Here is a 24649-nt window from a genome sequence, read left to right on the forward strand (position 1 = left end):
GGACTGGGCCCTAGCTCAAGGAAAAAAAAAATTCAAAATTTTTATTTTTATCAAGCTTTTGTTGGGCTTTCCATTTAAGAGAAAAATCACATGTGGTTTCTAATTGAATCTCCTGAGTTACTTGACCCATTCAAACAAGATGAAGGCTGACTGGGAACCAGATGCACACTCCAGTGAGCAATATCAAGTGTTTGTCTCTGTTTAGCTGATATTTTAAAAATTTTGGTATATCTTGCTCTCATTTTCTAGAGTTTAGAGAGTTCTAGACAATTACACGACTGGATTTCCTGAAGCAACATCCTTAGGTGACGTTTGGAAGCTTCAAAACGTTATGATGATATACCTGTCCCACTTCAGCAAAATGGGGTGGAGCAGATGGCTTACAAACATACTGAGGTTTTCTTCTGTTTCTCCCTATACACGTTGTCCTTCATGGGATTGCAGAACTTTTCTGGCTTTAGAAACTTAGACTTCCCAGGAATCCTTAGCCAGATATCGTATTATCTGAAATATAGGTAGCTTATAGTCAGGATTTTTGGTCGTGACAGTCTCTGTTTTGGCTCCATTGTGGCACTTCAATGTCACCTTCAACATCAGAAAGCCCTGTTGTCTTGTAAGCTTAGATTTGGAAATAGCAAGTGAAAACAAGTCTACTATATTTAAAGAAAAAGTTTCAAACTATTAAATTTAACTAACAGGTTCAGTGGGAACCTTATAATATTGACCCCATGCTGTAAAATATGTACCGCTTACAATGAAAAAAAAATGGTTTAGCACTTGTTTACAATACAGCATGAGGTATTTTCAGCCCTTGTATAGAAATTAACCAGGATCGTTAGTTAATTAACACCTCACCTTAAAATTGGTCTCGCCTTGCATATTAGGTGCTGATATTTCTTGATGGATGATGAAGAGATTGCGAGCAAAGGTCATGAGGACCCCCTGGAGATCCTCACCGATTGTTCTGTTAATGATATCCAAACAAATGAGTTTACCAACGATTCCCCTCACATGCTTAAAAACAATCACCCTCTCATTTGTGCCTGTCTGGTGATGGAATTGAATGAGTATTTTCAATCTCACAAGGTGGCAATCTTCAGGGAGATATGAAAGATGAGGCTCCATTTTAACTTGTCAACAAAAAGGATTTGTGTAATAAATATTTTTTATTAATCAACATAGCAGAATGTAGGAACAGGTTCAGTCATTCCTAGCAAAAGGCCACCACTGAGCTAGGACACTAGAATTAGCTCATTTTAAAAATTGTTAGTTTAAAAGAATTGTTTCTCAGTGTAATTCATGCTTAACAATTTACTTGCCTACAGAGACATTGGCACCTCAGTATTCTGGAGACTTTCATCTAGGGTTTATTTTCTGTTTCATGTATACAAGTGATTCCTGCCACTTATGAATGCATCCCATCTATGTGGAGAGGAGAATGTGCCCCATTCATGAATAGCTGTCTTTATAAACATGAACACACATTTAAAGAAGATTTCAGAGAACTTGGAAACCATCTTGTACGACTAAATTATAGTCAGTGAACATTCCCAAACCACTAGATCATTGTAAATTTTAACTTGGAAACAAAACTGCAGGGTACTTTGCTAGCAATTATTCAAACTTTTTTTAATCAAAGGAAAAAATAGAGTAAATGAATGGATTAATTTTTAAAAAATTGTTCTGTCCTGAGGGGGTGAACCTAAAGAGCTAATGCCCCTTAAGGCAGCTGAAAATAACTTTGGGATTACTTCTTTGCCAGTTGTTATCTGTAAAGTAAGTCACCGTAGAGTCAGGCTTAGACCCTTTTGGAATGGCTTCCTTACAGCCTGATTGGGCTTTCCTTGGATCAGGTTGGAAGTACAAATCTTCCCAGTTCCAAGACAGGAGACCAGAGCTCTATGCCTTGCGTCTGACTTTGGGGAAGCTACTTAAGCTCTCTGGGTTTTCATTTCTTTTCTCTGAGATGAAGGAAGTGGACTAGACAAGTACTTCCAAACTTCTTGAGTTATATTCCCCCAATCCAAGGACCACCTTATAGCTACTGAACATTGGTATCTTTTCTTTTAATAGAAAAACCAATAGCCAAAGGCAAATTTTTGTTGTTGTTGTTCAGTCATTAAGTTGTGTTGGATTCTTTGCTACCCCATGGACTGCAGCACGCCAGGCTTCTGTGTCCTCCACTATATCCCAGAGTTTGCTCAAATTCATGCGCATAGAGTTGGTGATGCCATCTAACCATCTCATCCTCTGCTGCCACCTTCTCCTTTTGCCTTCAGTCTTTCCCAGAATCAGGGTCTTTTCCAATGAGTCAGATCTTTTTCAGTGAGTTGGCTCTTCACATTAGGTGGCCAAAGTATTGGAGCTTCAGCTTCAGTCCTTCCAATGAATATTCAGAGTTGATTTCCTTTGTGATTGACTGGTTTGATCTCCTTGCTCCAGGGAGTCTCCAAGGGACTCTCAAGAGTCTTCTCCAGACCATAGTTGGAAAGCATCAATTCTGTGCTCAGCCTTCTTAATGGTCCAACTCTCACATCCATACATGAGTACTGGAAAAACCATAACTTTGACTATATGACCTTTGTCGGCAAACCAATGTCTCTGCTTTTTAATATGCTATCTAGTTTTGTCATAACATTCCTTCCAAGGAGCAAGGAGATGGTTTATGTATCTTTTAATTTCATGGCTGCAGTCATTGTCCACAGTGATTTTGGAGCCCAAGAAAATAAAATCTGCCTCACCCACAGTAGTAGATATAATGGTCATCTGAATGAAATTCATCCATTCTCATCCATTTTATTTATTTTCCATTGTTTTAGAACTAATCTTTTTAAATTTTTAATTGTAGGATAATTATTTCACAAAATTGTGATGATTTTTGCCATACATCAACATGAATTGGCCATAGGTATACATATGTCCTGGAGAAGGCAATGGCACCCCACTCCAGTACTTGTGCCTGGAGAATCCCATGGACAGAGGAGCCTGGTAGGCTGCAGTCCATGGGGTCGCTAGAGTTGGACACGACTGAGTGACTTCCCTTTCACTTTTCACTTTCATGCATTGGAGAAGGAAATGGCAACCCACTCCAGTGTTCTTGCCTGGAGAATCCCAGGGATGGGAAGCCTGGTGGGCTGCCGTCTGTGGGGTCGCACAGAGTCGGACACGACTGAAGCAACGCAGCAGCAGCATACATATGTCCCCTCCTTCTTATACCCCTCTCCTGCCTCTCTCCCCCTCCCACCTTTTAGGTTGTCACATAGCACTGGCTTTGGGTTCCCTGCGTCATACATCAAACTCCCACTGGCTACATATTTTACATATGGTAATGTGTATGTTTCAGTGCTATTCTCTCAAATCATCCCACCCTCTCCTTCCCCCACTGTGTCCAAAAGTCTGTTCTTTATGTCTGTGTCTCCTTTGCCGCCCTGCACATAGGATTGTCAGTACTATCTTTCTAGATTCCATATATATGCATTAATATACAATATTTGTCTTTCTCTTTCTGACTTCCTTCATTCTGTATAATAGGCTCTAGGTTCATCCCCCTCATCAGAACAGACTCAAATGCATTCCTTTTTATAGCTGAGTAATATTCCACTATGTATGTGTACCATAACTTCCTTAGCCATTCATCTGTCTATCCCATCCATTTGAATTCACTGATTCCTGAGATGCTGGTGTTCAATCTTGCCATCTCCTGCTTGACCACATCCAACTTACCTTGATTCATGGACCTAACATTCCAGGTTCCTATTCAGTATTGTTCTTTAACAGCATGGACTTTACTTTCATCACTAGACACGTCCACAACTGAGTGTCATTTCTGGTTTCGCCCTATTGCTTCGTTCTTTCTGGAGCTATTAGTAATTGCTCTCTGCTCTTTCCCAGTAGTATATTGAACACCTTCCAACCTGGGGGTTCATCTTCAGGTGTCAAATCTTTTTGCCTTTTCATATTGTTTATGTGGTTTTCCAGGCAAGAATACTGGAGTGGGTTGCCATTTCCTCCTCCAGTGGACCATGTTTTGTCAGAACTCTTCACTATGACCTGTCCATCCTGGATGGCCCTTCACCACAACAAAGCTGTGATCCATGAAGGGGAAAGACAACTTTAGAGTCATTAATTTTTTTTCATTTTTTTCTTTTTTAAATTATGAAAGTATAATAACACATTTATAGTAGACTTGGAAAACACAGAACAAAGTTACATATAGTTCTACTATATTTTACAACTTTTTAAGTGGATAAATTAAAATTTTTAGTAGGAGTTTCAATATCAAACTCTCAAAAATTAATAGAATGAACAGACAGAAAAGTAGAAGGATATAGTAGACCTGAATAGCACTATGAACCAATTCAACATAATTAAGATATATACAACTTTCATACAATAGCATGATACAAATTCTATTCAAGTTCCCATAGACTACAAACCAGGAGACACTGGAACATATCTGGGGGCATAAAAAAAAGGTACAAAAAATTTCATGGTCTAAAGGTATTGAAATGGTACAGAGTCTGTTCTCTTAGCACTGTGGAATGATGTTAGAAATCATTATCAAAAGATATTTGAAAATAGTCCACATATTTTCAAGTGCAATGTGACAATTACCAAGAGAGATCTGAGAATAATTAATTTTTTAACAGTGATTTGTATTTTATTGCCACAGGGTCAGTATGTATTGGACCCCAGGTGCTTCTCCAAATTCCTGGGTCCCATCCAGATCGACAAAATCAGACTCTTTGATTGTGTAGTTTCACAAAGTCCCTCAAGGTGATTCTTACATATCCTAAAGATTGAGACTCATACTTTAAAAAAAATTGTGTGTGTGTGTGTATGATGCTGAGTCCACACATGGATTCAAGCTCCTCTAACCACCCCCTCAGCCTCCTCAGGTCCATGGTTCCCAGCTTGGGATCCAAGAACCTAGATTGACTGTATGTCCCCTTTCTATTAATAATTCATCTCTAGAACTTCCTTCATTTTTTCCTTCCTTGAGCTTTCTACTTAAATTCCACTATTTCCAGAAATATCCTAGTATAAGTGAAATCAGATGAAGTTACCCCAGTGAAGCCAAGCCACACAATTTTGATGTGGAAGGTTCCCTCTTAGAGCTCTCACCTGATATGGCCTGATTGTCATAAACCTAAACAAAACCCAGCCAACTCATGAAAAAGCCTCTCAATCCTCCAGAGAAAATAAAGCAACACTAAGAAAAGTTTATATTTGTTCATCTTATCTTTTTCAATGTGCTGTAAATATTAAAAGGAAGAAAAATATAGGATAGAAAGTTTCCCAACAAATCAGAATGACTTAAAGGTACCAAATAACCATATTTCAAGATATGAATAATATACAGTTCAAGGCTATGGCTGGAAAGTTCTGAGTCCTAGATGAGGTAACAGCTTTTACTAAGCTCTCCAGAATAACCTGGAGAGAAATTTGCAGGAAACAGGGAAACACAGAGAAACCCCCTGAATGGTGGAAAGGACTCTTAGCATAAAATGTGGAGACTGCATCAGGGCTGGAACTAGATCTGAGAAGAGGCTACAGACCCTGCCTTTTAGGGAGCATCTTGCCAAGTCATCAGACCATTTTTCTAAGCATGTCAGAATGACAACTGCCCTTCTGCAATCAGGACATCTGAGCTGGTTCCTCATTAGTCAGATTTGCTGTGGCTTGTAGGTATATGTGTTTGAATATAATATGTTGTTAAAACTAGACTCTTACCCATCGATTCTGGATAATTAATAAGTTATAATAATGAACTCCCACTGACACATCTCAAGTCAATTTATGAAATACTTAAAGATCTGAATAAAACAAGATAGACTTTCAATAAATCAGCACACTGATTAAAATGCAAAAGAAGCATCATTCTTGTTGGTTGTTATAGTCTATTTTCTTAGCTTATTACATCTCTTAGATATACTTCATACTTACAACATTCCCAACCTGTCTCTCTTCAAGTTTTCAAATAATATAAAGATAGTTCCTTGTCTGTCCTATAAAATTTGAATGGGAAGAAGAGAAATAGCATATTATGTTGGAAACAAAGAAAATGTACTACACTAAGACCACTAAGGCTGATTTGAATTGAAGTCTAGAACTAATTGCAAATATTGTCAGAAGCACATTTGGAAAGGCTGTCTCCAGAATATGGAATAGATATATTCCTGGTCAGTGTTGTCTTTCAATTGAGATTATAATTTACATCAAACATTGTATAAGTTTAAAGTGTACAACATGTTGATTTGATATATTTATTTATTGTAATTTGATTATCACAATAGCTTTAGCTAAGACCCCTATCTCATCACATAATTATGATTTCATTTTTGTGGTGAGAATATTAAAGATCTAGTCTCATGGCAATTTTGAAGTATATAATATAATATTGTTGACTGTAATCACGATGCTCTTTGTTAGATTTCCCAGAACCTATTCTAATTTTCAAACTGCAAATTTGTCCCTTTGACCAATATTCTCCCAATCCCCCACCCACCCCAGGCCCTGGTAACCGCCACTCTACTCTGTTTCGTTGAGTTTGACGTTTTTTTTGGATTTTACATGTAAGTGATATTGTATAACCTTTGTCTGGCTTTTCTCATTTAGCATAATGCAGTCAAGTTTCATCTACGTTCTCACACATAACAATATTTTCTTCTTTCTCATGGTTGAGTAATATTCCATTCTACATATACTTTTCAAAATTGATATATAGTTGATATACAATATTATATAAGTATCAGGTGTACAACATAATGATTGACAATTTTTAAAGGTTATACCAGATGTATAGTTCTTTTAACATACTGGCTATATTCCTTGTGTTGTAGCTTATTTATTCTATACATAGTAGTTTGTGCTTCTTAATCTTTCCTTGTCTTATCCCTCCCACCTTCCCTCTTCCCACTGATAACCACTCGTTTGTTTTCTGTAAGTCTGTTTCTTTTTTGTTATATTCACTAGTTTTTGTTGTATTTCTTAGATTCCACATGTAAGTTATAACAAACAGTATTTGTCTTTCTCTCTGATTTGTTTCACTAAGTATAATACCTCTAAGTCCCTCCATGTTGTTGCAAATGGCAAATTTTCATTCTTTTTATGGCTGAGTAATATTCCATTGTACATATATACCACATCTTCTTTATTCATTTACCTGTTGGTGAATACTTAGGTTGCTTCCATATCTTGGCAATAGTAAATAGTGGTGCTATGAACATTTGGGGTGCATGTATCTTTTCAAATTAGTGTTTTCTACCCAGGAGTGAAATGGGTAGATCTTATGGTAATGATACTTTTAGTTTTCTGAGAAACCTCCATACTGTTCTCCACAGTGGCTGCACCAATTTCTATTTGCACCAACAGTGTATGAGGGTTCTCTTTTCTCCACATCCTCACCAACATTTGTTATTTGTGCTCTTTTTGATGATAGATGGGTATGAGGTGATATCTCATTATGATTTTGATTTGCATTTCTCTGATGACAAATGATGTTGAGCATCTTTTCATGTGCTTGCTGGCCATCGGTGTAACTTCTTTTGAAAAATGTCTGTTCAGGTCTTCTGCCCAATTTTTAATCGTTTTTTTTTTTTGTTTGTTTGTTTTTCATGTTGAGTTGTAAGAGCTGTTTATATATTTTGGATATTAACCCCTTAGTTGTCATATCATTTGCAAATATTTTCTCCCATTTAGCAGGTGGTCTTTTGTTTTGTCAGTGGTTTCCTTTGCTGTGTAAAAGCTTTTAAGTTTAATTAGGTCCCATTTATTTGTTCGGAGAAGGCAATGGCACCCACTCCAGTACTCTTGCCTGGAAAATCCCATGGATGGAGGAGCCTGGAAGGCTGCAGTCCATGGGGTCGCTGAGGGTCAGACACAACTGAGCGACTTCACTTTCACTTTTCACTTTCATGCATTGGAGAAGGAAATGGCAACCCACTCCACTGTTCTTGCCTGGAGAATCCCAGAGACAGGGGAGCCTGGTGGGCTGCCGTCTATGGGGTCGCACAGAGTCGGACACGACTGAAGTGACTTAGGAACAGCAGCAGCAGCAGCATTTATTTATTTTTGCTTTCATTTCCTTTTCCAATCTGCAATTTAGCTCACTTTCTAGGTGATTCTCATGCACATCAAAATTTAAAAACCACTGTTCTAAGACAAATGGATAAAAAATATAGGGAAGCAGTTTGTTGTGTGAAAAATAATTTGTACTTCAAAGGAAAGCTATATACTGTCTATATCACACCTTGATTCTATGGAAGATATTTTACAAGTGACTGAGAAATTCTGTCCAGTTTGGTAGAGGTTCAGTTGATTTTCCTCTCCTGCTTCCTATGTGAAAAAATCAACTTTGCCTCCATTTACATTTTCATTTCAATAGTCATGATCTATAAAGATGTATGGTTTTTTAAAATTCTTTCTTGTCCTGATTATAAAATCTGCCTAATTCTTCTCTCTTAAATAAGATCTTTATCATGTGTGTAGTTTTGTATCTGTATGAGAGGCATGATTTTATCCTTTTTGGAAAACTATCTTTTAACATTTTTTTCTCAAATAAACAAAAGCTAATGCTGGAGTTGTCCAATAGTGGAAATGGCTGTCCCATGAAGCTGTGGACTCCTCATCACTAAAAGTGCAGGGAAAAAAAACAAAAACTACATTTGGGGGATTTGGTAAAAAATACCACATGCCAGAATTGCAATTCCCCATTGACTCTCCATTTTATCAGGAAATCTAGGCATTAGAATAGACAATGGACTAGAATGGTGGTCAATGCTGGCTGCATATTAGAATCATCTGAGTGCTTTAAAAATTTAATGCCTGGACCTTACCTCTAAAAATACTGATTTAATTGGTCTGGAGTGGGTCCTGGGTACAGTGCCAGACTCAGCCATACTAGAGCCCAAGGCAAAGGAAAAACATCAGTATATTTTTATTTGAAATATTGATATTTTATTCATCTTGGATTTCTTGAATTAATTTTGATTTTAACATTTGCATTACATTATTAAATTTATCTTTATTACTGAGGTCCTTTGGGTAAGTGCCTCACTTGCCTCTCCTTACTCCCAAACTTGCCTGAACATCTGTACTTTTTAAATCTCACTCAGGCCATTCTAATGGGCAGTCATTGAATGGGCATTCAATAGAACTATTGACTAGATGATCTTGTATTGCATCCTTTACTGTGCTGTCCAGCATGGTGGCCACTAGACACGTGGGGCTACTGAGAACTTGAAATATTAGTAATCGTGATTGACTTTACTGCAGCTTTCAAGCTGTCCTCTTCAGAATAGTGGGGAACATCCCCACCTGTCAAATGGGAGATGGAGTTTGTTTCCCCGAGGCAACGTGCCCTTTTTTGGGCTTCCCTGGTGGCTCAAATGGTACAGAATATGCCTGCAATGCAGGAGACCCAGGTTCAACCCCTGACTTGGTACACTAATGTAAAATATCTTATTACTGTTTGTACTGACTACATGGTGAAGTAATAATACTTCTTTTCTTTTTGGGGTGCATCCTTTTCTTGATACTAATTTCTGAATCTATCAAGTAGGCTAAGTTATGCTTCAATAGTTTAAAAAAAAAAAACAATTACTACTTTGTGTAACAAAAAAGTTGGTTCTTGCTCATACTTCATTTCCCACATGGGTCAACATGGATGTCTGGTCCCCGTTGGTACATCAGAGCTGAAAGAGGCTCCGTTTCAGTGTGCTTCCAGGATTTCCAAGGCAGGAAAAAGGACATGGTGACTCATGGAGTGGCTCTTAAAGGCACAGAAAGACATACATCACTTCTATTCATATTTCACTGGCAGAGGGTGGAGGAGGTATAATTCTCTTACGTGCGTGAAAGGAGGAGAATCAGAACATTTTGATCAGCCACCACGACAATCCGTTGGCCTGAGGAAGTGATTGCTAGTGGCTGTGGAGCCATTTAGGACCATGGCACATTGCCTGTATGTGTGTGAGACCGGCCCATCACACTGTCGCAGGCAGTAAACGTGACACTTTTCTCCATATGGCTTTCATTACAAGTTCATTTCATTAGGAAATCAGTGGGGGTATTTTGTAGCATTACAGAAATACCAGGAATGAGACCTACTGAGTTGGTTACAAACTCAGCAATGCTTCCTTCCAATATTCAGCAAGGAAAAATAAACTCATAGGGTGATCTCATTTCCCCTTTTCACCCCTGAGATTTTGGACCAAAAATAACATGTGAAATTCGATGATGATAATGGGAAGAAAAACATAATGTTGAGAATAAGGACTTTTGAGGATTCTTCTTTTGGTAGCAATGACATTGATGTGTTATTAATATTGCTTCTTGCCACATTAAACTTGATCAAGAGTGGAAACAGGTAGGGCTTCCCAGGTGGCTCAATGGTAAAGAATCTGCCTGCCGATGCAGGAGATGTGGGTTCAGTCCCTCCGTTGGGAATATACCCTGGAGTAGGAAATGGCAACCCACTCCAGTATTCTTGCCTGGAAAATTCCAGGGACAAAAGAGGCTAGCAGGTTACAGTCCATGGGGACACAAAGAGTTGGACACAGCTGAGCAACTGAGCACACACGCATGGAAAGGAGATAGCACATGTAACACTGGAATTAGGGTAAGTGACCTTCTTTATAGACTCAGAATAACCCAAGGAGGCAATAAAATTTTAAGGAAGTTCATTGTTATACATATCTTTTTTTTTTTTTTCCTTTGTCAAATGGAGACAGTTGAGGGGGTTATGGAGAAGTCTGCGCTTCTTCAACTGAAGAATATATAAGGAATACCTAGGTGGAATATTTTATTTGAAATGGATCTCAGAATTCTTGGAATAGATTAGAAATAATGTTTTAGAAACATACATAATTAGTGAGAAACAGTCTTTAGAGAGAAAAAGGTGCATAGGAGGTATTCTGATGTAAGAAAAAGAATCATATTTAACTTTATGGACAATTGTGGATTAAGGCATAAAATGCTTGGATGTGTGGCCTGGGGAAAGTGCTTAAACTCTTTAAGCACTAATTCCTCACTGTAATATGGCAGAAATAGCAATTTCTTATAGAAGATTAAAGAGATAATAATGTAATAGTGCTTAGCTCAGTGCCAGCACATAGTAGGTGCTTGTTTAAATGCCTCGCCAAGAAAATGCAATGGAGAGAACAAGTAGAGAGTTCTGACCAGGGATGGATCCCAGGGTCTGAAAAGATGTGAATCCTTCACAGGAAAAATAGAGTAAGGTCATTGTTAGAGAATTTGAAAAATTTCCAAGTAGTCACATGTCTCCTTCTCGCCTCAGAGTTTTATGACTCAATTTCTCATCTCTTCTTGTAGCTTTATTTATTATTTGTTCTTTTTCTTTCTGTTTATCTCCTCCTACTTTATTTTTAGGAAGCTTCCCTGGTGCCTCAAATGGTAGAGTCTGCCTGCAATGTGGGAGACCCAGGTTTGATCCTTGGGTTGGCAAGATCTGTAGAAGGAAATGGCAACCCACTCCAGTATTCTTGCCTGGAAAATTCCATGAACGAGAGAGCCTGGCTATAGTCCATGGGGTCACAAAGAGTCAGACACGACTGAGCAACTAACACACACACCTTATTTTTATAGAATGTTCCAGTCTCTGGATTTTCTCCTCCAGATTTTCTCCTGTTATCTTTTTCTTCTTCATATTGTTCCATCGCTCCGTCACCTTCAGTCTATTTCTCTTTCTCTTCCACTTCATCTTTCATCCTTTATAGACTGTTTGGCACTGGAGACCTGGAGGCTACGCCCGTTGTGTCTTCTGTTCTTCTCTGCCCTTTCTTCATTCTTCTCGCCCTCAGTGGAACCCCTTCCTCTGCACCACCCACTGTTCTCCCGGACCATAGCAGCCTGTTTCCTGTACTGAGATTTGTTCTTAGAAATGAATCTGATCAACTCAGAGCCACGAAGGTGTAAATAACTTTAAAAATTTGGTGCTTTACTTTTCCCAGGGGTAGCTAGAACTTCAATCAAGTACAAAGCCTTCAGCCGAAGAAATAAATGTCTAATAATAATTTGGGGCATTATAAAGTTATGGAGTATGTTTTCTTTTCAACAGGAGAACTTCTCTGCCAAATATGCCCACTCACAGAGCTTGTTCTGCTTTGATATTTTATAAGCAAATGAGTTGATTCAGATAAAGCTAGAGTTAGATTTAGCCACCTTCTGGCATATGGAAGTCTAATAAACTCTGAGGCTGAAAACTACAGTTGACTCTTCAGCTGGCCATCAGTATCACTGGAAATAAACTAAAAACGGGGGAAACTGTTTTCTATCAGAACTCCTCCTGGAAAGAAACTATGATATGTCTGTAGAAGGATGCTATGAATTGAATTGTGTACCACTCCCCCACACCCCAATTCATATGTTTAAGCCTTAATACCCTATGTGAATGTATTGGAAACAGGGACTTTAAGGAAATGGTTAAGGTTATTGAGGCCATAAGGGTGAAGCCCCATTTGGATAGAACTTGTGTCCTTCTAGGAGAGGTTACAGAGATACCAGAGATTGCTCTGTCTTCACCATGTTCAGTTCAGTCACTCAGTCGTGTCCGACTCTTTGCGACCCCATGAATCGCAGCACACCAGGCCTCTCTGTCCATCACCAACTCCTGGAATTCACTCAGACTCATGTCCATTGAGTCAGTGATGCCATCCAGCCATCTCATCCTCTGTCGTCCCCTTCTCCTCCTGCCCCCAATCCCTCCCAGCATCAGAGTCTTTTCCAATGAGTCAACTCTTCGTATGAGGTGGCCAAAGTACTGGAGTTTCAGCTTTAGCATCATTCCTTCCAAAGAAATCCCAGGGCTGATCTCCTTCAGAATGGACTGGTTGGATCTCCTTGCAGTCCAAGGGACTCTCAAGAGTCTTCTCCAACACCATAGTTCAAAAGCATCAATTCTTCGGCACTCAGCTTTCTTCACAGTCCAACTCTCACATCCATACATGACCACTGGAAAAACCATAGCCTTGACTAGACGGACCTTTGTTGTCAAAGTAATGTCTCTGCTTTTCAATATGCTATCTAGGTTGGTCATAACTTTTCTTCCAAGGAGTAAGTGTCTTTTAATTTCATGGCTGCAGTCACCATCTGCTTGGAGAATTTTGAGCATTACTTTACTAGCATGTGAGATGAGTGCAATTGTGCGGTAGTTTGAGCAGTATTTCAGTATTCTTGCTTTGAGAACCCCATGAACAGTATGAAAAGGCAAAATGATAGGATACTGAAAGAGGAACTCCCAGGTCAGTAGGTGCCCAATATGCTACTGGAGATCAGTGGAGAAATAACTCCAGAAAGAATGAAGGGATGGAGCCAAAGCAAAAACAATACCCAGTTGTGGATGTGACTGGTGATAGAAGCAAGGTCCAATGCTGTAAAGAGCAATATTGCATAGGAACCTGGAATGTCAGGTCCATGAATCAAGGCAAATTGGAAGTGGTCAAACAGGAGATGGCAAGAGTGAACGTCGACATTCTAGGAATCAGCAAACTAAAATGGACTGGAATAGGTGAATTTAACTCAGATGACCAATATATCTACTACTGTGGGCAGGAATTCCTCAGAAGAAATGGAGTAGCCATCATGATTAACAAAAGAGTCCGAAATGCAGTACTTGGATGCAATCTCAAAAATGACAGAATGATCTCTGTTTGTTTCTAAGGCAAACCATTCAATATCACAGTAATCCGAGTCTATGCCCCAACCAGTAATGCTGAAGAAGCTGAAGTTGAATGGTTCCTAACATGTGTCACCATGTTAGGACACAGCAAAGAGGCAGTTACTCTGTTAAGTCAGGAAGGGTCCTTACTGGGAACTGAATTAACTGGAACTTCACCTTGGATTACCCAGCCCCCAGAACTGTGAGAAATAAATTTATGTTGTTTAAGTGAAGTGAAAGTTACTCAGTCGTGTTCAAGTCTTTGAGACCCCATGACTATACAGTCCCTGGAACTCTCTAGGCCAGAATACTGAAGTGGGTAGCCTTTCCCTTCTCCAGGGGATCTTCCCAACCCAGGGATTGAACCCAGGTCTCCGACATTGCAGGCAGATTCTTTACCAGCTGAGCCACAAGGGAATCCCTTTAAACCACCTTGTATATGGTGTTTTGTTATGGCAGCCCAACCAGACTAGGAGAATGTTCATAGGTAAGCAGCTTTGGTTGGGGTCAGAAAGTCAAGACATGCTTCAAAATGAAGAGAGGGTCCCCCTAAATGACCCCTAAGTCTGGGGAGCTACAGGGTTTCTACTTTACTAACATGGGGTGTATGAGTCTAGGGACAGATATCAACTTCCCAGGACCAAGTGCTACCCTCTGTGGAGTTGCCTTTCTGCTCATCCCCAAGCAGCACTCAGCCTTCCTCTAAATACATGTCAAACCAATGTTTAAAGAACATCTGTTTGAAGAGGTACCAAATTATTAGCTGCCTAAATCACCTACAGGCCTACATTTGGTCCAATCTTGGCCAACTGTCATCCTTCATACCTCAATATTATAGCCGATGCCATGGGCCTTACACATATGGAGAAAAACATAGTGGAAAAATAGAGAGAGACTCTCGTGTCTCAGCTGGGTGCTCATCACTGCATAGCGACTGGTTGCCTGTGACTGGAAAAAAAAAACAAAACAGCTGAATGTCAGACTTTTTACAAAATATATAAACTTAAAATATTTTAAAAATTTCTTTACTTTTTTGGCTGTGCTGGGTTTTTGTTGCTCTGTGCAGGCTTTCTCTAGTTGCAGTGGGCAGGGGCTACTCTTCATTGCAGTGCGTGGGCTTCTTATTGCACTGGCCTCTCTTGCTGCAGAACATGGGCTCTAGGGCTTGTGGGCTTCAGTAACCATGGCCCATGGGCTTAGCTGCTCCGTGGCACGTGGGATGTTCCCAGACCAGGGATTGATCCCATGTCCCCTATATTGACAGGTGAATTCCTAACCACTGGACCACCAGGGAAACCCTAAATAAAATTTTAATCTCAGAATAATTGTGGATTAAGAGAAAAGTTGCAAAGATTATACAGAGAATTCCTGTATAACCCACACCTAGTTCCCCTGCTTTTGACAAGGCACATTGATGTGGTACATGTACATGATGTTTGTCATGACTAAGGAACCAAATCGCCACATTACTATTAAGCCCATACTTTATTTGGATATAATTACTTTTCCCCTAATTCCCATTTTCTGTTCCAGGATCCCCTCCACCTTATATTTGTCATGTCTTCTGTGACAGTTTCTCAGTCTCACCTAACAGTTTTGAGGGGTACTGATCTGGTCCCATCACTTCATGGGAAATAGATGGGGAAACAGTGGAAACAGTGTCAGACTTTATTTTTTGGGGCTCCAGAATCACTGCAGATGGTGACTGCAGCCATGAAATTAAAAGACACTTACTCCTTGGAAGAAAGGTTATGACCAACCTAGATAGCATATTGAAAAGCAGAGACATTACTTTGACAACAAAGGTCCTTCTAGTCAAGGCTATGGTTTTTCCAGTGGTCATGTATGGATGTGAGAGTTGGACTGTGAAGAAAGCTGAGCGCTGAAGAATTGATGCTTTTGAACTGTGGTGTTGGAGAAGACTCTTGAGAGTCCCTTGGACTGCAAGGAGATCCAACCAGTCCATTCTGAAGGAGATCAGCCCTGGGATTTCTTTGGAAGGAATGATGCTAAAGCTGAAACTCCAGTACTTTGGCCACCTCATACGAAGAGTTGACTCATTGGAAAAGACTCTGATGCTGGGAGGGATTGGGGGCAGGAGGAGAGGGGACGACAGAGGATGAGATGGCTGGATGGCATCACCGACTTGATGGAAGTGAGTTTGAGTGAACTCCGGGAGTTGGTGATGGACAGGGAGGCCTGGCGTGCTGCAATTCATGGGGTCGCAAAGAGTAGAACATGACTGAGCAACTGAACTGAACTGAACTGATCAGGTATTTTGTAGGATATCCCTCAATTTAGGGATGTCTGATATTTTTTTCATGGTTAGATGAGGGTTGTTGGTTTTGGAGAGAGAGGGAAACTGCTACTTTCATCACTTCATATCAACATGACTTATCACTATGATGCCAACCATGGTCCCCTGGCTAAAATAGTTTTCATTAGATTTCTTGCTGTAACGATTCCTTCCACCTTTCCATACTGTGCTCTTTGGCAACAAATAATTAAAATATACTTCACCTCCTTGAAGGGACCAATGCTAGAGCTTTAATTCCAACTGCTTTCTTTGTTTGGGAAATTGCTATTCTTTATCTTGCTTGCCTATCAATGAGAGCTATCCCAAAGAGACTGGTTATAGTAGGTCCAAAGCATTTCAACTATAGTATCTCCTAAAATACTGGGAATTTAATATGCACAAAAGAAAGTATTGGTTCCTGATAGTTTCATAGCATGTCCTTCATGAAATGTGATATTTGCCTTTGACAATTATCTCTGTTTGTCCTTGGGTAAATGGAAATTTGGAAAAGTGCTCATAGAGCCGTGGCCAACCTTACTGCATAAAAGTGGCTACACATGGCCCAGATTTTGAACTTTGGGGACCCTCAGGTGCTGGGCAACTGCCTGATCACGTGCAGTGACTTGAAATAGGAGAAGGAAAAGGGGTGCTGCTGGCTCCCTGCTGCTTCACAGCTGGTTGCAAGGATCCTAACGACCTGACACACTATCTTTGTGAAACCCCAGGCCCCCTGTCTGCCTCTGAGCTATTGCAGGGAACTGCGGCTGACGGAGTGAGTACCCAGCAGAAAATAAACATCCTTTCCCCCACAGCTCACACACACACAAATTTCATGTTCATCTTTTGTGACAAAGGCCCCCCGCATATTGTGTTTTTTCTTTAAACATTTACATAGTGTATCTGATGGTCACGTTATCTGTAGTAGTAATTAAGCCCACACACAAGCAGGGTCCACATCCCCAAAAATGTTAGGCTCCCACAGGCTAATGCATCGAGCTGTGCACCACCATCCCCACCCCCGCCCCGGTATAATCCCCACTTGGAGCCACTGGGAATTCTGCTTTTACAAAAGAAAATCTATTTGACCATCTATTGTCTCACAGCTGTACTTTGTTATCTCTCTAACCTATTATGAGTTGTTCTCCTGGCTGGCACCCTGTCATGACTGGGAGTTTTCTGAGGGCAGGCACTGTTTGGCTTCTGAATCCCCAGGCTGGACATGATGCTAGTGTTCAGTATTTCTTGAAAGAATGGATGCATGAAATAAAGTAAGTGGACTGCACTTCTCTCAGACTGAAGAGGCACTTCAAAGGATGTAATTCAGGAGACTTACAGTCACGGAGAGCTTTGGGGCAGAAACGGAGATTGATTCACAAAACGGGACAGTCACACATGCTCTAGAAAATGACAGCTCAGGACAGTCATCCCAGGCTTTGCCCCTAGAGGACATCTTTTGGAGGACAATGTAGCTCTGGCAGAGATAATTGGAGGGTAACAAGAACTGGCTAAGAGAAGCTCTGGCTCAGCCATGCAATCAGTCTGGGGGAGCATGACCACCATGCCTGCTCACCCTGCCATGCCAGGCTGTGCCACACTCCTGCCTTCACAGCAAAGGCCCAGAAGCCTGAGCTCTTGTGTATGGAAGTGAGCTGTAAATACTCTGAAATTCCATTGTGGTTACTGAGCATGTAATTGCGTGGTAATTACCATGAATTCACAAGATAATTCCAAGGTTATTTTTGTCTTCTAAACTTGTCTTATGCTGCTATAGTATATAAACTAGCAAACCCAAGATCAGGCACCAGTCAGTGAGGGAGAGAGACGGGCAGGCATCTAATACCAGGATCCAGCTCAGTGCACATCTTGGCTCCAAAGCGAGGCAGAAGAGCTCACTGTTCAGTATTACTGGACAGCAACTATCCTGAGGTTTCTTCCACTCTATGGAGACAGACTGCAGTTCCCCTCTTCCCAGACTTGGGCTTGTGATTCATATGGAATTGGAAAGAAACACCAGGATATTTGATATATGTCTCCAAGTAATGTCTTCTTTTCCATGACCATCCCCATCCTAGTCCAGACCATTGTAGCCTACTAGGGAGATGCAGGTACAAGCAGAATTCAGTAGTGGAGAGGTTAAACAGAGACAGAATGACCAAAGATCAAAACCTGACTAGGCCACTTACTGACTGTGTGATCTTGAATATGTCATTTAACTTCTCTGACTTCTGATGATTAAACAAACACCTAGTACTTGATACACAGTAGCTACTATTATTTTTGCTGTTTCTTTGAAGACTTCCACAGGGCTTGGGAGCATTGTAGACCTATACCAAATGTAATTTTCCAGGCTGTTCCTTCCTCAACTGGTACCTGGGATATTGAGCATTACGACCATAATTTAATGTTTTCCAAACTCGATTGGTCAATGCTCTGAACTCTTCAGTGTCTCCTTCTTGCCTTCAAGACTCCCCAACTTTCTCAATCACTTTTCCCCAATCACTTTTCCCACTCCCATAATCTCTGTCCCAGCCCAGCTGGTTCATAATAGACCACAGTCTCTCTTCAGCTACTGTCCTTTCTGCTGGAGAGGGTCTCCCTCTCCTTGTCACATGGTGACTGCCTTAGTCTGTAAGGCCAGACCAAGTTCTGTGTTCTGAGCAAAGTGTTCTGTGTCCCCACCTGTCCACAATTGTTTCTCCTGAGAACCCCAGCAGCAGGTTAAGGGACTGTCACTCAAAAGGCATTTAAATGAGAACTCATGGTTTTCCTTTGTGTGCGCACTATCTATTTTATATTTCTTTTCAACTCTTCAAGGACAGGGACTTTGCCAAATGTCCCTGTATCCTGGATGCTTTGTGAAATTCCTAGCTTAAGTGCTTAATAAATGTGTTATAGTAATGCAAATAAAGATGAACATACATGATACACCTATATTTTTAAAAGACTTAACCAAGTCTGCAGTCTCTATAGGCAAAAACAGCCAACGATCTAGGGTTGTCTTTAATTCAGACTGACAGCATAGATGACAGTGTTGTCTCGAGGATTAGATGAGTTCATAAAGACCTTGGAACAGCGTCTGGCACAGAGTAAGCACTCAGAAACAAGCTAGCTCTTATTAACATTTGTTAAGCTAAATTACTTCACAAATAAGATAAAATACTTGAAATTAAACAACCAACCAGTAAATCTTTTCAACAGAAAGGGACTTCAATCAGAAAACCTGGGCTTTTCTACTTACTTAACTTTATGATCTTGGGCAGCTCACTTACCTTTACCTTTAGCCTTACTTTCCTTTAATCTATAAAATGAGTATGATAGCCCATGTCTTAATTATTCTTGGGGTTATCATGGGGATCAAATAAGCTCAGTTAAGTTGCTCAGTTGCATCAGACTCTTTGTGACCCCATGGACTGCAGCACGCCAGGCATCCCTGTCCATCACCAACTCCCGGAATTTGCTTAAACTCATGTTCATCAAGTTGGTGATGTGTTTCAAACATCCCATTCTGTGGTCCTCTTCTCCTCCTGTCTTCAATCTTTCCCAGCACCAGGGTCTTTTCCAGTGAGTCAGTTCTTCACATCAGGTGGCCAAAGTATTAGACTTTCAACTTCTGCCTCAGTCCTTCCAATAAATATTCAGGACTGATTTCCTTTAGGATTGACTGGAACTCCCTTCAGTCCAAGGGACTCTCAAGAGTCTTCTCCAACAGTACAGTTCAAAAGCATCAATTCTTCAGTGCTCAGCTTTCTTTATGGTCCAACTCTCCTCTTACATCTATACATGACTACTGGAAAAACCATAGCTTTGACTAGATGGACCCTTGTTGGCAAAGTAATGTCTCTTTTTTTTTAATATGCTGTCCAGATTGGTCATAGCTTTTCTTCCAAGGAGCAGGTGTCTTTTAATTTCATGGCTGCAGTCACCATCTGCAGTGATTTTGGAGCCCAAAAGAATAAAGTCTGTCACTCTTTCCATTGTTTCCCTATCTATTTGCCATGAAGTGATGGAACCAGATGCCATGATCTTCGTTTTTTGACTGTTGTTTTAAGCCAGCTTTTTCACTCTCCTCTTTCACTTTCATCAAGAGGCTCTTCAGTTCCTCTATGCTTTCTGCATATCTGAGGTTATTGATATTTCTCCCAGCAATCTTGGTTCCATCTTGTGCTTCATCCATCCCAGCATTTCGTATGATGTACTCTGAATAGGGTGACAAAATACAGCCTTTCCCAATTTGGATCCAGTCTGTTGTTCCATGTCCCATTCTAACCATTGCCTCTTGATCTGCATACAGATTTCTCAGGAGGCAGGTCAGGTGGTCTGGTATTCCCATCTGTGTAAGAATTTTCCAGAGTTTGTTGTGATCCACACAGTCAAAAGTTTTGGCATAGTCAATAAAGCAGAAATAGATGTTTTTCTGGAACTCTCTTGTTTTTTCTATGATCCAACAGATGTTGGCAATTTGATCTCTGACTCTTCTGCCTTTTCTAAATCCAGCTTGAACATCTGGAAGTTCATGGTTCATGTACTGTTGAAACCTTACTTGAAAAATTTGAGCATTACTTTGATACCATGTGAGATGAGTACAAATGTGCAGTAGTTGGAACATTCTTTGGCATTGCCTTTCTTTGGGATTGGAATAAAAATTGACCTTTTCCAGGACTGTGGCCATGGATGACTTTCCCAAATTTGCTAGCATATTGAGTACAGCACTTTCACGTATCATCTTTTAGGACTTGAAATAGCTCAGCTGGAATTCCATCATCTCCGTTAGCTTTGTTTGTAGTGATGCTTCCTAAGGCCCACTTGACTTCAGACTCCAGTATGTCTAGCTCTAGGTGAGTAACCACACCATCATGGTTATTTGGGTCATTAAGATCTTGTTTGTATAGTTCTTCTGTGTATTCTTGCCACCTTTTCTTAACATCTTCTGCTTCTGTTAGGTCCATACCATTTCTGTCCTTTATTATGCTTGTCTTTTCACAAAATGTTCCCTTGGTATCTCTGATTTTCTTGAAGAGATCTCTAGTCTTTCCCATTCTGTTGTTTTCCTCTGTTTCTTTGCACTGATCACTGAGGAAGGCTTTCTTATCTCTCCTTGCTATTCTTTGGAACTCAGCATTCAGATGGGTATATCTTTCCTTTTCTCCTTTGCCTTTGGCATATCTTCTTTTCTCAGCTATTTGTAAGGCCTCCTCAGATAACCATTGTGCCTGTTTGCATTTCTTCTTCTTGGAGATGATTTTGATCGCTGCCTCCTATACAATGTCACAAACCTCCGTCCATAGTTCTTCAGGCACTCTGTCTATCGGATCTAATCCTTTGAATCTATTTGTCACTTCCACTGTATAATAGTAAGGGATTTGATTTAGGTCATACCTTAATGATCTAGTGGTTAAATAAGCTCACATCTATTTAAAGTGTAAAGCATTATACAAGTTATAACAAATAGAAAGCATCATTTTTAACCAACTTGCTTCTAATGCTGTAAAATCCATTTAGGTTTACCAAGGGAGTCATAATCTAAATGGGTTTTATTGCATCAGAAGACTCCTCCACAACCATCTGGACCATTCAGGGCTCACTGAGTCCTGGCCTAGCTCAGAGCAGATTAGGAGCCCATGGATAATGGTAATATGTCTGCAAATAACCTCATCACACAGGGAGATGAAGCCTCTTTCGGAAGAAGACTTTTTCCATGGCTTCACTCAGAGATTTCTTCAGGGATGAGCTGAAGCTGTACTCTGGGGTTGAATCATTGACTCTCAGCCAACACAAGGCAGGTTGGGTAGCAGAATGGTCAGACACACAAGCCTGGGCATAATTCTGGTGCACACACTTGCTTGTTGAGTGACTTTCCACAAGTTGCTTAACATTTCTTATCTCAGTCTTCCTATCTAAAAATGAGCATAATAATAGCACCTGTCTCATATATTATGTTGTATAAAGATTTATGTAAAGCACTTGGTTAAAGTACCTGGTGAGGAGTAAAGGCTCAGTATATTTTGGATATTATTATCATGTTATTATATGCATTATAGTTCTATGCTGGCCTATCTTGGTCCTTTGCAAAACTTAGAGCTCTTTACTACTTATCCTTATATCCCCTGTGCTTAGCAGAATGCTTGGCACAAAGTAGGTGAACTTACTTCCAGTTGATTCTGGCTGAAAGTTTTGACTGATAGCTAAGGTGTGGCTGGTGAGGACTTGCAATGTGACCTTGTCACAACAGTGTTATGCCTTTCTAAAAGATTCTTCAAGAAAAAGACCTTTCAATGGAAGGCTGTGGGGATGGGCCCTTCCTGTGTCTCCTTACAGGGCAAATTCCCCATCCACAGGCCTCACTGTACATCAGGGTGCCTAGGTCAGGCTTGAAACAGAGTCCTACTGTACATACAGGCCCCATAAAAAGTAAATGCCTCAGGAGACTCTAGGGGTCATTTAGACCTCCCCTATTTTGCAAAACAGGAAACTGAGGCCCGAGAAAGGATCAGAATTCCTGACCCCTGACTTCCAGTGCAGTCATGTTCTCTCCAAATTCCCAGTGGCCACGTTTGGAGTGTGTGGGAATTTCAGAGATTAGCCTTTTCTAGGAAAACAAGGGGGGAAAATATAGAAGGCAAAATATTACTGGTAGAAGTCTAGTTTTATTAAACTACCTTTCTAAATCACAATCTAACAAGAACGCTTCAAGCTAAATAAAGGAAGCTTGAAATACTCCTTTTCACTGGAGAATATAATTTTGCTTCAACCACAATTTAAATTGATTTAGTTCTGAGCACCAGCACTTGAAGTGTGGAGCACATTCTATTTTCGCCATGATACTTGCTTTGACAGTGATGCATTTCAGTTGACATAGTTGAAATCCTTATGTAATAAATCTCTGCCTGAAAATTAATCATGTTTATAATATTCTGAGAATTAATAACACCCATTGCTCAAATCATTAACTTAAAAAAGGAGCTTCCAAAATCTGTTCTCGGCAGTAAGGGACCACAAATAAATGAATGTTTGATAAAATAATCCAAGTAGCAGTTTAACAAGCGTAAACTTGAATGTGGTGGCAATAACACAGAACTATTGTTTAAGGGTTGGCAGAGGCTGATGAGGTTCTTATTTCAGTTACGAAGCAGGCATCCACATGCATAATGAACTGCTCTCTGAATTATTAATGTGTTGCTTATTTAGCCTCATCTGTCTAGAAGATAATGTATCCTAACTCTAATGAGTGATTGGTTTTGTACATAATTACAGTAGCAGCAGTAGTGGGGAAATGTGTGCCTTCAAAGAAGGAATTCTAAAAATAAAGTCATCACATAAACTCTGCTGTTGTTGCATTCTATCAAAATCAAACCCGAAGCGTTGGAGAATTCATAATAAATTACAGGAGACAGAATCATTATTAACATCATAATTTAACACAAAAGGTTTTACTTAATCATTCATTACAGATCATGTGCTGTTAAAATGCTTATAAATGACTGGGGTTGTTTTAAGATGTTTGCAGAAATGATCCCTTTTGGCCACCTCACCAGCTATGGTGTGGAGGGTCCATTGAGAGAGAAGAACAGTAAAAACGGGTAGAAAAGGATAACAATTTATGTCCACTCTGACAGAATGTTAATTAAAAGTTAAAAAGCCGTTAGGTGACTCCTTTTCATTTTCAAAACACACACGTCTGGGACTCATCTGATCTTGTTTCCACCTTCAAGTGGTTATTTGTGGAGGACACTGGACCAGAAGTCCATGCACGTGGTCTGCTGCTGCTAAGTCGCTTCAGTCGTGTCCAACTCTGTGCGACCCCATAGACGGCAGCCCACCAGGCTCCCCCGTCTCTGGGATTCTCCAGGCAAGAACACTGGAGTGGGTTGCCATTTCCTTCTCCAATGCATGAAAGTGAAAAGTGAAAGTGAAGTCTCTCAGTCGTGTCCAACTCTTAGTGACCCCATGGACTGCAGCCTACCAGGCTCCTCTGTCTAAACGGGTCTAAATGGGAGTGATTGGCCACCTCTTTCTACTAAGGGGACAATAGCTCTTCTTAGAGTTCAGAAAAGTTTTTGCTTTCCCCCTGCACAACATATTATTTAAAGGAATAGGCCCAAACTGGAAATCTTTTATAGGCACTCACTCTGAACGCGCCCTCATTATCGCTAGGTCTATCTGTGTGTTTCCTTTTTCTTGTCTTCTGGTTTGTCAGCTGACTGATTGTAAACTTGACGGCATCAGTCTGTTCACACTTGTTCAGGAGCTTCACTTTGGCTGTAAATTGCACCATGTGCATGCGTGCATGCTTCCTTTAAAACCTTCCCATCACATGTACACATACGCACGGGAGCACGTGTGTACACATGTGCACAGTGGCACTAGAGTGAGAACGTCCATTTATCTTTCTACAACCAAAAGTACTTCCAGTTTGTCTCTCCCTCAGTAAACCTGCATAGCTCTTCTTCAGTGATTGTAGAGATATTTGATTTACTGAAGATCATAATGCTTCCCTCTTGAGTGCAGACAATTCCTAAAAATGTTTAAGACTCTTGATCACAGGAGAATTCCTATATGTTGCCTTTAGCTAGGATTGAAATCTATAGGCAAGAAGGGGAAGATGGGAGAGTGCTTCTAATTCCAAGTGAAGCCTCTGCTTGCAGGTTTCTGAAGCAACATATTTAAATGCAGCGAAT

The 24649-nt window shown here is 40.3% G+C and overlaps 1 protein-coding gene and 1 long non-coding RNA gene across 6 annotated transcripts in view; one reads left to right on the forward strand and one right to left on the reverse strand.

Moving 5' to 3' along the window:
• LOC147365294 (uncharacterized) overlaps positions 1-24649 on the forward strand; it is a 104434-nt gene that overhangs the window by 32729 nt on the left and 47056 nt on the right. The window lies entirely within an intron of this gene.
• Positions 1-24649, reverse strand: part of IQCH (IQ motif containing H) — a 231508-nt gene that overhangs the window by 7867 nt on the left and 198992 nt on the right. The window contains 3 exon segments of the mRNA XM_086322857.1: positions 856-964; positions 5947-6008; positions 14504-14626. Coding sequence (XP_086178983.1) covers positions 856-964; positions 5947-6008; positions 14504-14626 — 294 coding nt within the window.

The sequence above is a fragment of the Bos grunniens genome, chromosome 10 (genome assembly GCF_055505025.1).
Source record: "Bos grunniens cultivar Pamir isolate PY7600 chromosome 10, Bosgru_T2T1.0, whole genome shotgun sequence".
Taxonomy (NCBI): domain Eukaryota; kingdom Metazoa; phylum Chordata; class Mammalia; order Artiodactyla; family Bovidae; genus Bos; species Bos grunniens.